The sequence below is a fragment of the Lithobates pipiens genome, unplaced genomic scaffold, assembly GCF_037356315.1.
Source record: "Lithobates pipiens isolate NorthernLeopardFrog02 unplaced genomic scaffold, aLitPip1_a1.2 Scaffold_169, whole genome shotgun sequence".
Taxonomy (NCBI): Eukaryota; Metazoa; Chordata; class Amphibia; order Anura; family Ranidae; genus Lithobates; species Lithobates pipiens.
In genome coordinates, this window is record NW_027507754.1 from 1,103,216 (window position 1) to 1,120,409 (window position 17,194).

Consider the following 17,194-nt stretch of genomic DNA (forward strand, 5'->3'; position numbering starts at 1 on the left):
TGTGCTCTCAACCAAACTGTCAAACCATCCAATGGCTGGTGTCATAGCTGGTCACATGTGCAGCATCAGGGCAGGTGATGATTAAACAGAGGCCAAGATGGCATCTTCCTTAGCTGAAAACGATAGGAGGGTTTACTTCCACTTTAATCACCATTTCTATAGTGTTTATTGATTGGTTGCTGCAGTTCACTGAAATGTCAGGGCAGGATTACAATCCCATCAGGTTTTGATGGTTTTCACGAGGTCTGTTCCTACTGACAAATGTTTCACCAGACAGGAAAATGTTGAAACTGACCCAGTCAGAAAAAAAATGGACAGGGCTTCTAGCCTTCCCCCAATTCTACTAAAGAAAAAAAAAAAAAAAAATCTGGTTAGTGTTGCTGTTCGATAATTTCCCTCAGTTGTGTCTAGTAAAACATTGTCAGAAGGGCAGGAAGTGAGGTACATCTCCCTAAAGGGACACGCGATGGCTGTGAAAACCTAGCTTGGGTTCTAATCCTTCCCACTTTGTACCTACACATGAACCACTTCCAGTCCTTAAGACATACCTGTACGTCCGGTGGAAGTAGTTATACCCGGGTCAAGGCTGCACCTGGCATGATTCTGGTATTAAAATTTGCAGCTGGCGAAGGGCTTTCCTATAAGGCTTCATTCACGCAAGGTGGGTACACTTAACGGAGTCCTCCAACTCAGCAGGGAATTGCTCCGCTGAGTGGTGAGGGGCCTGTCAGAGCACCGCTGATTCCTATCAAGAGATTGGACGAAAACGGACAGCATGTCCATTTTCAACAGATCGCGTCTGATCCGCCAATGACTGTAGCGGATCAGCCAAGTCAATCTGCACTTGGTTAAACCCAGTTTCAGTTTGTTTACAAGCTGTTACCAGCCACACTAGCATCTAATCAAACCAATCTGTTTGATCAGATGCTTTTGAGGTGAAAGGAGAGATCTGGAGTCTAGTATACCCCAGTTCTCACACTAAGGCTTAATGTACATGGGAGGCTGAGGCAACCTCTGAACGAATTTTTTGACAGCTTCAAACCGGCTTTTAAACGCCTGTTTTGCGGTGTTTGCATGCCGCGTTTGCATGCCGCGTTTGCATCTAGGAGCGTTTTATTTAAGATAACATCATAGGACCCTCCCAAAGCCCAAAAAAACTGTAGTATTTAACGATTTCAGCCATTCTGTGAGACCAGAGTGAGTAGTAGCAGCTGAGAGAGCAGCAGTGTACTTGTATCCACCTCAATTTCGGTGCTTTTACTATGTATCCCATAATGAGCATATGTGAGGAAAAATGCATTTTTTTTTTTTATATATTTAATTTATTTTTATTTTTTTAGCACAATTTAATTGCAATTTTTTTAATTTCATTTTTTTCTAATTCATTTTTTTCATGCAACTTTTAATTGCATTTTTTTTTATATTTTTAATTGACCTTAACCAGAAACCCTAACTTGTTCAAGGGTTAAACTCCTAACCCTAACCGGAAACCCTGACTTGTTCTTCAAGGGGAAAACCTTAACACTAACCCTAATGGGAAACCCTAACTTGTTCAAGGGGAAAACCCTAACCATAACCCCCTAACCCTAATGGGAAACCATAACCGGAAACCCTAACTTGTTCAAGGGGAAAACCATAACACCCTAACCTGTTCTTCAAGGGGAAAACCCTAACACTAACCATAGCCCCTAACCCTAATGGGAAACCCTAACTTGTTCTTCGAGGGGGAGCCCTAACCATAACCCCCAACTCTAAATGGAAACAACTTGTTCTTCAAGGGGAAAACCTTTACACTATCGTAACCCCCTAACCCTAATGGGAAACCATAACCGAAAACCCTAACCATAACCCCCTAACCCTAATAGGAAACTCCAAACCCTAGCTGGAAACCCTAACCATAACACCCTAACCAGAAACTATAACTTGTTCTTCAAGGGGAAAACCCTAACCCTAATGGGAAACCCTAACCAGAAACCCTAACTTGTTCTTTAAGAGGAAAACCCTAACCATAACCCCAAACCCTAATGGGAAACCCAAACCCCTAACTAGAAACCTTAACTTTGTTCTTCAAGGGGAAAACCCTAAAACTAACCATAACCCCCTAACCCTAATGGGAAACCATAAACGGAAACCCTAACTTGTTGTTCAAGGGGAAGACCCTAACCATAACGCCCTAACCTGTTCTTCAAGTGGAAAACCCTAATACTAACCATAACCTCCAAACCCTAACTTCTTCAAGGGGAAAACCCTAACCATAACCCCCCAACTCTAATGGGAAACCCTAACTGGAAACCTTAACTTGTTCTTCAAGGGGAAAACCTAACCATAACCCCCTAACCCTTATAGTAAACCCTAACCCGAAACACTAACCCTAATGAGAAACCATAACCCTAAACTTGTTCTCCAAGGGGGAAACCCTAACCGGAAACCCTAACTTTATCTTCAAGGGGACAACCCCAACCATAACCCCCCGACCCAAATGGGAAACCCTAACCGGAAACCTTAACTTGTTCTTCAAGGGGAAAACCCTAACCCCCTAATCCTAATAGGAAACCCTAACCTGAAACAATAACCCTAATGAAAAACATAACACTTGCCATAACCCTAAACTTGTTCTTCAAGGGGAAATCCTAACAACCCTAATCGGAAACCCTAACCCTAAATTTCATGCAACTATGTTTGATCAAGTCGGGGGTGAAGCTCAATGGTGGAGTCATCTGGTTGAAATCTAACATATAGTTCAAATTCCAATTCTACTTTGGCTAACAGCAATGCTAGTGGTGTATTGGATTGAATCATGGTCATTAGGGGTATATAAATGGTCTATGAAGCATAGCAAGCAATTACAAGTTTAAAAAAAAATGCAGTGTTTTTTCATCATTTGCTATTATTTTTAAGTTTTGTAATGTTAAAAAAAAAATGGGGCACCTGTAAAACGCTTATAAACGAAATCGTGGAAAAACGCCGGTACCATGCTTTGCGTCAAACTTCGACGTCTGAACTAATTTTTTTGCCTTCAAAGAAAAGCCTATAAATGCAACTGCCTAAAAACTACATTAAACAAACCTGTGTACATGTACACATAACATAACCTTGGATGAGTTCAGGGGCAGCTGAAAAAAGCAGCCAACTGCCTATGAACGTCCGTTTTAACAGCAGTGGTGTTGTACATGAGGCCTAAAGAGTACCCATCAATGCACATGCCATCACATAAGGTGTTTATAGCTTGTAAAAGCAATAAAGTTGATTAAAAAAAATTGACAGTGAAAAAAAAAAAGTAAATTCATTTAAAAGAGCACCCCACTCCCATGCTCATGTGAAAATGCACACATGCATGTAGGCCCTGCATGCATGTGTAAACTGTGATTGCACCACATGTGCGGTATCCTCTCGGACATCAGCATAAGCTATAATTCTAGTGCCAGATCGCCCAAATTTTATTTATTTTTTATATTTGACCACGAATTGGGTATTCTTTTGTATGGACTAAAATTAAATTACATTTTATTTTTTTTCTAAAAATGTGCGTTTTGATAAACTGCTGCGCAAATATCATGTGACATAAAAGAATTGCAACAACCACCATTTTGTCCTCCAGGACATTTTTGATTTCTGAAAATGTTTAATGTTTTAGGGGTTTCATGCAATTTTCTAGCAAAAATAAATAAATTTGCTGACTTTTACATGTAGGAGAGAAAAGTGAACGTTGGCCCGGTAAGCAAGTTATTAAACTCAATCTTATACATGCTGATGTTTTAAAACTTCAAAGCCTGGAGTAAGAACGGTCACCACAAGAGGTCTGCTGTTATCATTAATGGCCATAGAAACTTCTTTGGTGCATTTCTGCTTTAGTCTCATTGTCACGAGGACCTAAGGGCCAAGTTACACCAAATGCCATCCCTGTCCAATGAAAGCGCCCTGTGCATTCCATTCCCTAATTTTGTGACACTTGTCGCTAAAACAAAAATAAATAATTGGTTTATTCTTGCAGGTAAGTGGAAGTGTCATGAGCATCTACAGCGGGGATTTTGGCAACGTTGACATTAAAGGTGGCATTGAGTTTTCAATCGACTATGTGGAGCAACTGAAGGAGTTCCTGATTTACGTTTACCAGTGCAGAGAACTGGCGGTAGCCGAAGTGAAGAAACAGCGCTCTGACCCGTAAGACTGATAGCTGGTCTTTTACCATTACACGAGGAATAGAAACTGTACTAATAAGCTAAACCCTAAACTTGTTTAAGTAGCAACTGTCCTGTGAGATACACATACACAGTGCTATGCAATATAATCCTATGCAGAGTTGTACTAATACTATGGTTAGGCTCAATAAACCAAACAAAATGCGATTTACTAAAAGTCCAAGGGTCCTGAAATGTTCTGGTCAATGTCAACACCATCTACCGCCTTGAAGTGTGATCCTTGAAATACCGCCACTATGGGGGTCTGGGGTTTAGCTATGCTTTCATTATATATACTTGTATCATTATTTATAGCCCAAGCACCTCCCCCCCCCCCTTCAAAAAAGGGTCTTTGCTGTAAAAAATAAAGTGATTATCGTTCACCCTTTCCAAACCCTGCTGTGCTGACCTCCCATGCGTGACCTCCATTTCACCGATACTAGTATTGATATCTGTGCCAATACCGAGTATTTGCACAAGTAGTGGTACTCGCGCAAATGCAACGATACCTGAAACCAATACTTTCAGGCTCTGTTCTTTTGAGCTGTCAGTGGGTCTCCCTTGTGTTAAAGAAGTCGGTAATTTGAGCTGTCAAAAAAAAAAGCAGCGAGCAATGTTTTTTAACAACATTGCTCAGCCGATGAAACACTAAAATTAAAAGAAACATTATTTCTTTTTGAATCTTTCTGCTTCTTCATCTGCAGATCAAAGCGATGAACAAATGTTCCTCTTAACACTTAATTTAATCTGATCAGCCTTAATTAACTCCGTTCTCCTCCATTAAATTCTTTTCCTGCTTTTTTTTTTTTTTCTGTCTATTTTATAAACGATAAACAATTAAAACTTTTTTTTTTTTGTTAGTGAATATTTTTACACGTGTATATATTTAACATTATATTTACACGTTTCACATTGAAAGCGCAAAATGGAAAAAAAAAATCTATTTAATTTGTAAATCACTTTTCAATGCTTTGTACCATTGCTGAGAGCTGAAGTGAAAACAGTTGTGGGAGGTATCTGCGAGTACTAAAAAAAAAAAGTATCGGTACTTGTACTCATTGTAAAAAAAAAATTGGTATTGGTGCATCCCTAGCGATAAGCTGTTGGTGCCGACACAGCCGATCATTAGAAATCACTGTTCTTCTCCTATTTTTTTATTTATTTTTATTTTTTTCTGCATTGCCTTGTCATGGAGCAGACTAAAGCCCCGTACACACGCTCGGAAATTCTGCCAGCAAAAGTCCAATGAGAGCCTTTGGCCGAAAAATGCGATCGTGTGTATGCTCCATCTGACTTTTGCTGGCGGAATTTCTGCCAGCAAAAGATTGAGAGTATGTTCTTAATTTTTCGGTCGGAAAGAGTTCTGATTGTAAATTGCGATCGTCTGTACAAATTCTGTTGTGCAAAATTCCTACGCATGCTCGGAAACAATTCGACGCATGCTTTGAAGCATTGAACTTCATTTTCTCGGCTCATCGTAGTGTTGTACATCACCTCGTTCTTGACGGTCGAAAGTTCAGCAAACTTTTGTGTGACCGTGTGTATGCAAGCCAAGCTTGAGCGGAATCCCGTTGGAAAAAATACTTGTGTGCATGGAGCATTATATGTCCCACCGCTGACCAGTCAGAATCACTCTGATCTGTCCCAAAAGTGCTGCACAAAAAAGGGGGAGGAGAGCAGAGATTTCTAATCCGGGGACCGTTGCAGCTCATCCCCCACTGTGGCAAGTACAGTGAGGACCGGTGGGGAGGAGGGTGTACAATATTCACTTTTTTTTTTTTTTTTCCAGAATAGGTGAACTTATACCTTTCAAATAGGAGCTCCAGTAATTTCTATGTTTATTAAGTTAGCAGTTACAAAAAGTGTAGCTGCTGACTTTTAACAAATACTCTTGCTTTCCTGTCCCACGGTCCAGCGATGTGCTCACCCCAGCCGTTGATTGTCTCAGTCTTCTATCCCCAGCGCCGGCATTTGAACTGTGGACACCCGGCAGTGACAGATTGCTGCTTCACAGCTGGGTGTGATCTGCTCATGCGTGATTCGCACTGAGTGTTCTGAATGGTCCGGCAGTCATCTGGGATCTGTGACATGTCCCAGATGACTGCAGGGAGGGAGGGGGAGAGAACTTCCGCTTGGAATGCCTAGGTCAGGGATATGCAGTTAGTGGACCTCCCAGCTGTTACAAAACTACAAGTCCCATCATGCATCTGCCTCTGGGTGTCATGCTTGTGGCTGTCAGTCTTGCTATGCCTCATGGGACTTGTAGTTCTGCAACAGCTGGAGGTCCGCTAATTGCATATTCCTGGCCTAGGTGATCCGAGTGGAAATGGGAGCGGGTACCTGTCAAAACATTACAAGCCAAAAGGGTCAGGGGAGGGGGGGGGGAAGGAGTGCTTAAAGCAGAACTTCCCGGTGGAGCTCCATTTTAAGTACCCAGGACAAATTTATATGATTAAAACGATCAGGCACATTTTAAGCTGGTGTAGAAGTAACATTTATGAATATGCCTTGTGATATGTGACGCATTCATATTTTATTGGTAAAAACTAATGTTGGGCTTCATAAGGAATAATATTCCTGGCCTTGTTCTGTAACCTTGACTTTCCAATTCCAAAGTACTTATTCCAGCACATATATTTATCTTTTCCTATAGATATGTGAAGGCCTATTTGCTCCCAGAAAAGGCGAAGATGGGTAAAAGAAAAACCGCTGTGAAGAAGAAGACTCTGAACCCTGTTTACAATGAAATACTGAGGGCAAGTATTTATAGGTTACCAAATGTTGGGGGCTTATAGAAGATTAAACCCGAACTCCAGCCAAATATCTTTCATTAGTCTTGAGTTAGTGTCAAGTTTTGCTAGGCTTTCCTTCCAGTCTGTAACCCCACTAGAGAGATTTCCATCACTTCTATCTGCAATAATCATACAAGAAATGGGGGGGGGGGGGACTGTAAGAGAAAGTCATGGGGGGGGGGGGGAGAGATCAATGTGACGCACATCGGCTCAGCTACAAAAAAACTAGCTGTATTCTATGTTCTATGACGATCTCGTCTTATCAAAACATCTAGTGGGCTAATTTTGTTTTATTTTTTGTTTTCTGTAGATTGAGGTGCTCAAAAACAAATGCCTTATTTTTTCCCACTAGATCAGTGGTCTTCAAACTGCGGTATGCGGGCCAGATGCGGCCCTTTGATTGCTTTTATCCTGCCCTTGGGATGCTTTTTTATTCATTGACACCAGTGACTGGGCAGGATTCCTCCAAATGATGGGGCAGGATTCCTCCAAATGATGGGGCAGGATTCCTCCAAATGATGGGGCAGGATTCCTCCAAATGATGGGGCAGGATTCCTCCCAATGATGGGGCAGGATTCCTCCCAATGACACCAATGATGGGGGATTTTGTAGACCTGATGACCACAGTCCAGCCCCCTTTAAAGTCTGAAGAACAGTAAACCGGACCTTTGTTTAAAAAGTTTGGAGGCCCCTGCACTAGATGATGCTTCAATCATATTAAATGGTTATACAACATAGAATATAGCAATTTTTTGTTGTAGCCAAGCTGATCTGTCTAAGATTCGATCAGCGTACTGCTTATACATATACATGGCTCCCAACTGTCCCTGATTTTGAGGGACTACCACTCATTTGGACCAAAGTCCCTCTTTCCTCATTTGTTCCTTTTTATTTTGTTCTGATGCACTATTTATCTATAAAAAAAAAGTTTCCCAGTGCCAAACCTTTCATCCAAATTTTTAAATTGCTGCATTTGTAAATTCCAATATTGGAATAGTAGTGGTAAAAATGAACTTGTGGGTCTACTAAAAAAATAAAAATATTCTAATTTTCCGGGGGCGTGTCCTTTGCCTACATACTTTTTGCTAATGGGTGTCCCTCATTCCCTTCTCAAAGTTGGGAGGTATGCATATAGACCGCAAAGAGTCATTTAAAACCGCAATAGAAGATTCTAATCAGTGTCAGCGCAAGGTGAGATTTGCACATACAATGGCTCCAACCCTTTTCTTGCTTCATCCAAAATGAAAAGATAGTTTCTCTTTCTTTCTTTGAAGATCACAGCAGACATTTTGAAGATCTGATTATTGGGGATATAGTGCCACCTGCAGGAAAAAAAATACTAGGTGCAAATCCCCCTTCTGCTAGAGGCAGCCGAGTTTGTGGCTCTAACCCTTCCCCCACTTTATCCAAAATGAAAAAAATGACTCTGGGGTTGGTGTTGCATTTCTATTCATGATAGTTTGTGTGGGTTTTTTTTATTTTACATCTACATACCGAAGCTTTTATGCACTCAACTTAAACATAGATGATCTAGTGGGGATACAAAATATACTTTCTCAATAAAAAAAAACTTTAATAAACAATAAGAAAAATGTATAAGCCAGAGCGTATATAGCATACAAGTACGTTGCAGAATTTTCAAGGGTTGAATGTCTGCATTTTTATATTGGCACTCTGCAGGGCAGCTTGAGGCTGCATTGCAGTGTGAATGGGACACACAGGAAACAATCAATTTTCGGGTGTCGTTGTGACAGGCATTTTATAATGCAGTCACTGTACAATGTGGGACTTCACTCTTACCTTTTGTATTCATCTAGTTTCAGTGATGACTACTCCACGCTCTCCCTTACTAATACAAAGCCACAGTTGGCATCTTCGTGGGAATCCTTCTCTTATATGGGGGGGGGGGGCAGTGATGATGCAATCCTTGCACTTGCTTGACATTTGCACCCTCCTAGCACTAGCCGCCACTCTGCTGCATTATAGTAGTGTGCACCACAGGTTCTTGGGGGGGAAAAAATTGCTAGGAAATTGAGTATTTTGGTAGAGGAAAAACAAAACAAAGGTGCTTCTACCGAAAAACTGTGCTTAGTGGCCTTGTACAAACGATCCGAAAATCGGATGAAAAATATTGCTTTCGAATCAATCGTATGATAATCGGATCTTTAGTGCTGAGCTTTCGAGATCTGATCACAACAGTTCATTGGATTTATTATCCGATTGGATAAACACAAAATATTTTCTTGTACGATTTGCGTTTAATCAGTACGGTTGTCGTCTGAAAATACAATAGAGATGCACATACACTACAACTCCATCTGGTATAGTCCTATAATAGGATCAGACCATTTTGGTCAGCAGTCACCGCATTTATTTCAGATGCCTTTTTGAGCTCTTCAACATCTGCAGCCCGAGGTGGTGTCTTCTTGGGGTGTTTGGGGTTCATAATTGGCTAAGGAAACCAATGGGAGCGTCTCCTCATTTGCTAGGCCCAAATTAATCCTAAAAAGACCACCATGGGTTGCAGAATAACAAAAGTATTTAACTGTAGGGTGCAGCATTCTCCAGACATCCTTCAAGCCCATTTCCGCTATAAGCCTAGAAAATGCTGAAGGGCCTCTGGGCATAGGTCCCGACAGTGTAGTGACATTCACTTTAAAAGCTCATCTACACAAATACTCTCTACTGACCTTTTCTACTGCCTCACAAATGCAACCTATTGTATACATTTTGCAGCACCACAGCATTGTGTACTAGGATGGCCATGTTAGTTTGTGGTCAGAGACAGTAAAACGTGGCACCCACCCATTTGCCACCCCTTTCCCAGTCACCCGTGTAAAAGAGGCCTTAAAGCCCACTGCAAAAAAGTTTTACTTTAGTTGTAATAGTGATTTGTGTCCCTATTGGAAAATCTGTAAATCTCAAATTTTCATAAATGACAGTTTTTAAATGTGGTGTTTTCCCTCTTCAGTATAAGATTCCCAAGGATTCTCTTCTGGCACAAACTCTGAACCTGTCGGTGTGGCACCATGATGCACTGGGACGGAACAGCTTTTTGGGTGAAGTTAATGTGAATTTAGAGACCTGGGACTGGAGTAACACGCAGAGGAAATGGTATCAGCTGGAACCACGAGTAAGTTGGGGAGCCACTACCGCACAATGCTTTTCTGTGTACAGGAGCAGCAACAGCCACACTGCTTTGAGGGGGATCCTAAACCTAAAATCACCAGAATGGCTAAATGCAACTTTACTTGCCGCTGCGTAACGGTCATGTTACTGGCTTCTTATTTTTCAGGATCATGTATAGTCTACAACAATTGAATGTAATACGGTGGGCAAAAATCTGAATTTAAGGAAGCCTGCATGTGTATTCCTAGAGGTGCATCCTCCCCAAAAACATACTCATCCGTTCTATGGGTATTCTGGGGAAAGTGGCTTCTGAACTTTGGCTTCCTCTGTCATCTCTCTACCCCCAGCCTGTGATTGGGCAATGAAAAAGTAGGGCAGTGATGTGGACTTTCCTATGCTCTTTGCTCTTTTAAGCATGTATACATTGTTAGACCGACATCACAATGCAACATAATGGAGTCTGCACTGGCTTATAGCTGGCCACTCTCCTGGCACTTTTAAGTTCCAGAATGCTAACCAAAGTTTTGGTCGCTACGTTGCTTTTTTACCTGCATTGCCACTAGTTCATATGGTTACTTATTGAATGATGAACTGTGAATCAAACCCACCTTTTGAGAGAGAGAGAGAAAATTATGATTGCATCCATATTAGAAAAAGAAAAAATGTACAATGATCATTTATTTGCATTGAAGCCTGGAAAGCATTGCAAACGCAATCAGTTAATCACTGGCTAATGCAGACTATTCCTCCAGGAGTCCCATTGGCGGCCTGTGCATTAAGGGCGCCCGCTCTCTCCTGCCACCCCCCCCCCCTATCACCAATAGATAGATTCATGTATTGCATGAATCTATCTATGGCAGCCACTGCCACCCCCTGAATTACAGCGCCGGCTGTTTTTGAAGCACCTGATTAGAGCCATGCTGGGCGCTCACAGGTCACTCAGCTGTTAGAAAAGCGAATGAATGTTCACTTTCCTAACCCTAAATTGCCTCTCCACCAATCAGGTGCTCTGTCTGTTACCAGTCACCTGATTCACTGAAACGACAGGCGCTGCTATTGGATGCCTATCGGGAGGAGAGAGCAGGAGGTGAGGACTGCAGGAGGTGCACAATATACCCCGCTTGTCGCTGTCGCCCACTGCCCCACCAAGACAGGGTAAGTGCCGGGCAGACGGTGGGTGGGCGGTGGTCACACTTGGGGCATTAAAAGGCACACTGGCTGCGATTTTTTTTTTTTTTTTTTTTTTTTTTTTTCTTTCAAAAAAAATTTTGCGCGCTCCCCACCCAAAAATTTTGGGCACCAGCCACCACTGCTCCAGATCCATATGTTGATTGCATTGTGGCCTTGGCTTCAGTGCTACCCAACGAATGCAGTGGGAGTGGGGAAAGGGGGTTGGGGGGGTGTTCATTTTTGCTGCTGGCGCGAAGCATCACAGCCACAGCATGTGTTCACCCCCCTTCACTGTCTTTGCAGCATGGGGTGGGGTAAAAAACAGGCTCGGCTATGTAATTTTTACCAATTTCCAAACCAAAAGTTTAAACAAGCTTGGTGTCCCTATTCCACGATGGCAGACGGGGATTTTTTTTATCCTTTTCACAGATCTGTGTGAATGGTTGGTGGGGACTGTGCAATCCTTCAATGTATTTGGAGGCAGGAAACGGATGCATTAAGGGAGTCCTCCTCCTTCTTCTTTTTTTTTTTTTTTTTTTTTTACTACCCCAAACAATGTAATCGGAGCACATGGTTTTATCTTTCAGACCCCGGCTGCTGGTATTGGGTTGGAGAACAGAGGAGAGATGAAGCTCGCTTTGAAATATGTTCCGATGTCAACCTCCGGTAAGTACAGTAAATGAAAAGATAATGGTGCCAAGCCTGTATTGTTCAGTCTATGGACATGCAGTAATGCTTTAATATTTTTTTGCTGCTTGCATTTTCACATGACCTAGCCTGAGTTAACCACTTTCTTACCAGGCACTTTCACCCCCTTCCTGCCCAGGCCAATTTTCAGCTCTCAGTGCTGTTGCAATTTTGAATGACAATTGTGCGGTCATACAAAACTGTACCCAAATTAAATTTTTAACACACAAATAGAGCTTTCTTTTGGTGGTATTTAATCACCACTGGTGTTTATTTTTCGCTAAAGAAGTAAAAAAAAAGACCAAACATTTTGAAAAAAAGCTTCATAGCGTGTTATAAAATTTAGCAAACCAGATAGTAGTTCTTCTTCACTGATGGGCACTGATTGGCGGTAAATGTGGGGACCAATGTCCCTGTAACAGAAGCAGTTTACCAGCTTTATTCTTTGATAACCACCTTCTGTTTACCTCTGTGATTGGCTGACAGCTGATCAATCGCTAAAGCGCCTCAGTGACTGGCCCTTTACCCTGTTCTGTAAAGGACTCTACGATCGGAGCATGCCGCCCACATGTCAGCAATGTTATCACGGGAGGACATCTATGAATGCCTTCCTGGCACTGGAAGAAAGCGGTTAAACTATAGTTAACCAGAATTCTCCACAACCCCCCCCCACCCCCGTTTGTGTAGTGGGAAACATTACTCACTGCAAAATCGGCAGGTTTGTAAATTTTTTCCAGAGGCAGCAGCTGTGGAGGGATCAGCAGGTTTGTGATGTCAGTTCTGACTCGTATGTAGGCACATCCCCAAAAACTACTTCCCAGGATAAATGTATTCATGTGAAAAGAGAGAAGGCTGAGGGGGCAATAAGTGGAGTTCTGTATCCCAGCAGGGGAGAACTCAAGCAGGGCTGACAACACTGCTTGGGTTTTCTGTGCATTGGGGGCACCATGTTGTCAGCTCACTATGAGAAGTTAGGAGCCCACTGTTTTTTTTTTTTTTTTTTTTTTTTTAAGGATCACAAGGTAATTTTAGCATTTTATAAAAATTTAAAATAGATAAATGTGCATGCGTTGCGAAACTGTACGGCGTATATTTCTTGCCCATGTATGCATTTTAATGCATGTTTTCCTGGTGCTTTTTTGAAAGGTTGCAATAAGCTGAAAGAAGAAAAAATTAGGATTCTTTGTACTCACCGTAAAATCCTTTTCTCTGTAATTCACCGACCGACACAGCTCCTCTTAGCCATTGGATTGTTTGCCCTATTACTAGGCGATACTAGGCATTAGTTGTAATACAACTCTCAGAACTTAGTTCCGCCCAGGGGGCGGTCCCTTAGGTAACAACCCTCCAGCCTGCCATGCAGCCATCAGTATGTCAACAAGCAATATGACGTAAAGATAAAAAGGAGGGGCGGGTGCTGTGTCGGTCGGTGAATTACAGAGAAAAGGATTTTACGGTGAGTACAAAAAAATCCTATTTTCTCTTGTATTCACCGACCGACACAGTTCCTCTTATCCATTGGGATGTCCCCAAGCAGTGCTAAACAAGGGGTGGGAAAACAGCATAGAAAACTTCATCCACCATGGCAAGTGGGAACTAGTGAAACTTTACCCACAAAAAACAGTGCGTGGAGAAAACCACCACAAACCAGGGTACCCTCAACAGGAGTGACTACCCACAACCGCACCAAAAACTGCAGAATGTAATGCAACAGCGCATTAACTTAACGGTACTGCGTTTTTATCGAAAAACCATGAAAAAATAAAATAAATTGCATATTCAATTGCAACTATACCGCCGCCTGCAAAACTTTGCGGCCAAAACAGGCATCAGCTGATGCACTGACGTCTACCTTGTAGAACTTGGTAAACGTGTGGACAGACGACCAGATCACTGCTTTACACACCTGAGCGACAGAAGCTTGGCGTCGGAAGGCCCAAGACGTTCCGATTGCCCTTGTGGAGTGGGCCGTGACCGGAAAGGGGGGCACCTGCCCCTTCAAGGCCTAGACTTGTACTACAATCTGTATGATCCACCTGGAAATGGTGGCCGATGAGACTGCCATGCCTTTCTTGGGACCAGCCACCGAAACAAACAGCGAGTCTGACTTTTGAAAGGAAGCAGTGGTAGACAAATACACCTTCAGAGCCCGAACCACATCCAGAGCGTGAAAGGCCACCTCCTTAGGGCGTTTCGGCTTAGGACAGAGAGATGGTAATACAATGTCCTCATTAATATAAAAAGCCGAGACAACTTTCAGTAGAAAAGACGGTTGCGGCCGCAACACCACCTTATCCTTGTGGATAACCAGATAAGGCGACTTGCAAGACAAGTTCCAAAACCCTCCTGGCCAATGTGATGGCCACTAGAAAGACCACTTTCTGGGAAAGAGTCAATAGGGAAATCTCCCTGATATTTTCAAATGGCGGCTTTTTAAGCGCCGACAACACCAGGTTCAAATCCCATCGGGGGCAACGGTGGACGCACCGGAGGGACTACATGTTCTACCCCCTGAACGAAGGTGCTCACTAATGAGTGAGACGCCAGGGGTTGCTGAAAAGACAGCCAAGGCTGAAATTTGCCCCTTAATGGTGCTTAACGCCAATTTCTGGTCTACTCCTTGCTGAAGAAACAGCAGGATCCTGGATATAGAAAAGGAGCGTGGATGTCATCCTTTCTTCTCGCACCTGGAGATGTAGGCCTTCCAAGTACGATGGTATATCTTCCAGAAAGAAGATTTTTGTGCCCTTAACATAGTTGGGATCACCAAGTCCGACAGACCCCAGTTCCTCAACACCTGGCTCTCAATAGCCATGCCATTAAAGCCAGCGATGGTAAAGCAGGATGGAGATCGGACCTTGAGACAGAAGGTCCTCTTGCAACAGCATTCGCCAGGGAGCATCTGCCACCAGATGCACCAGGTCTGCGTACCAAGGTCGCTGAGCCAATCTGGGGCAACCAGTAATACTGGGATCCCCTGGGCTTCCACTCTACAAAGCAGGTGTGGTAACAGTTTCAGTGGAGGCAAGGCGTAGATCAGCAGGTATTGGTCCCACGGAGCCACCAGCGCTTCTGACCCATCTGCCCACAGATCTCTTGGCACCTACCGATTGAGACAGGAGGCCAGAAGATCCACGTCTGGTGTGCCCCACTTCAGGCACAGTAACCTGAATATCTCCAGAGTGCAACACCCATTCTCCTGGGTCCAGCATCTGGGGACTCAAATAGTCCGCCTGCCAGTTCTCCACTCCCGGGAAGTAAATGGCCGATAGGGCCGGTACGTGTCACTCTGCCCACTGACGTATGTGAGTGACCTCCTGTGCAGCGGCTGAGTTTCGTGTTCCCCCCTTGGGGATTGGTGTATGCCACAGCCGTGGCGTTGTCTGACTGGATCCTGATCAGACGCTCCTGAATTCTCATCGACCATGTGGAGAGGCATAGCCTGATCACTCTCAACTCGAGCAGATTGATGGGCAATTTTGGTTTCCTCCGTCGACCAGAGGCCCTGAGCCGACTGAACCACCATCACTCCACCACAGCCGGATAGGCTGGCGTCCGTTGTAATCACTGTCCACTTCAGAGGCAGGAACGATTTCCTGGACTGAATCACCTGGGACTTCAGCCACCAGATCAGTGGGTCTGACTGTCGATCCAGGGACAACTGAGATTTGTCCCATTTTGTCAATCTCCTTCTGCAGGACTCTGGTGTAGAACTGGGCATAAGGTACTGCCTCGAAGGAGGCTACCATGAGACCCAGGACTCTCATTCAAAAGCGGAGCGACGACCACTTGAGGTTCATAAGAAGTTTTACCACGGATCTGAGAGCCTGCAGTTTGTCTGAAGGGAGAAAAACTCTCTTCCATGGAGTCCAGCAGCAAGCCTAGGTACTCCAGACACAGGGTCAGTGCAATCACTGACGACTTTGGGTTCAACAGCCACCCAAATTCTTGCAGGGTCTGCATGGTGATCGCCACATCCTCCTCTAACTCTGAGGCAGAAGATGCCCTCAGAAGGAGATCGTCTAGGTATCCCAAGATCACGACCCCACGTTGCCGCAGCAATGCCAAAACTGGAGCCAATACCTTGGTAAAACTCGGGGGTGGGGGGGGGGGCTGATGCCAGACGAAAAGGGAGAGCCACAAACTGATAGTGGGCATCCCCGACTGCAATAAAAAGCTCACCGACCACCTCTGGAGCTGAGGTTTCTTTGTGGCCTGCCGAGCGCGTAACTGCGGCCTGCATACGCTCGATTGCCAAACTGGGAGACTACAAGGATCCAGCCTGTCACCCAGCCGGCTGTTGATGGTAGATCACAGGATCATTCATCTTGCTCAAAAAGTCACGCTTCTGCATAAAAAGCACGGACCGATGGGCCTGCAGGGTTCCTAGGTCCTTCTCCTTCACTAGGCAAAATAAAACTGATGGCTGCATGGCACGGTGGGGGGGTTGTTGCCTAAGGGACTGTCCCCTGGGCGGAACTAAGAGTTCTGAGTGTTGTATAACAACTAATGCCTAGTATCTCCTAGTAATAAGGCAAACAACCCAATGGCTAAGAGAGGAGCTGTGTCGGTCGGAGAAATATAGGAGACATCTGCTTATACAATAGATGCACACTATTGTGTGTTAGTGTTATCAGGCACTGTCTGCATACATACCAATAGACGTCACCAGAACAAGAGGTGAAGGCAAATCATTTTCTGTGAGCACACTGGGGCAATGAGAATGGATTCATTGTGGAGCACTCACAATGGGAGTTCCCTTAAAGCTGAACTCCAGGGATGATATATCTTTGCATCGAACTTGCCAAGTTGGCCAAAGTGATACCTGATCTTTCCTCTGGTGGTTGTAAAGCAATAACCTAAGCTACTACAGTGATGGCCTCGGTCTTCCAGGTCTATGCAAAATCTTAGTGAGTGCAAAACAGGGATCGTAATTTCACAGCCCCCCCTCCCCACAGTATCCAATCAGAATGCTTTGCATTCATTGTGAAAAATGCTAGGCGTTCTTTGGTGCCATGTTGAGTGAAGTTCACGCTGAATTCGCTGTCCAGAAGGGCAGGTGTTTTGACAGAACAGAGACTGATCAGGTATAAGAATTTGAGCTGCTACCTCCTGTGTAATCGATGAAAAGAGGGGGAAAAAACAGGAAGCGGCACCTAAGTGCAGTATTAAGATCACTATTTAATGGCAGGATACTTAAAATCGCTCACAAGAGAGAAGTAAAAAATAGGCTCATCT

At 43.7% G+C, this 17,194-nt stretch overlaps 1 protein-coding gene across 1 annotated transcript in view; it reads left to right on the top strand.

Annotated features, from left to right (window-relative positions):
• The window catches only part of SYTL2 (synaptotagmin like 2), a 185,401-nt gene that overhangs the window by 154,116 nt on the left and 14,091 nt on the right, over window positions 1-17,194 (top strand). Inside the window, exons 15-18 of the mRNA XM_077484927.1 lie at window positions 3,992-4,161; window positions 6,832-6,934; window positions 9,942-10,103; window positions 11,857-11,935. Of these exons, the coding sequence (XP_077341053.1) occupies window positions 3,992-4,161; window positions 6,832-6,934; window positions 9,942-10,103; window positions 11,857-11,935 (514 nt within the window). The remainder of the gene's footprint in view (window positions 1-3,991; window positions 4,162-6,831; window positions 6,935-9,941; window positions 10,104-11,856; window positions 11,936-17,194) is intronic.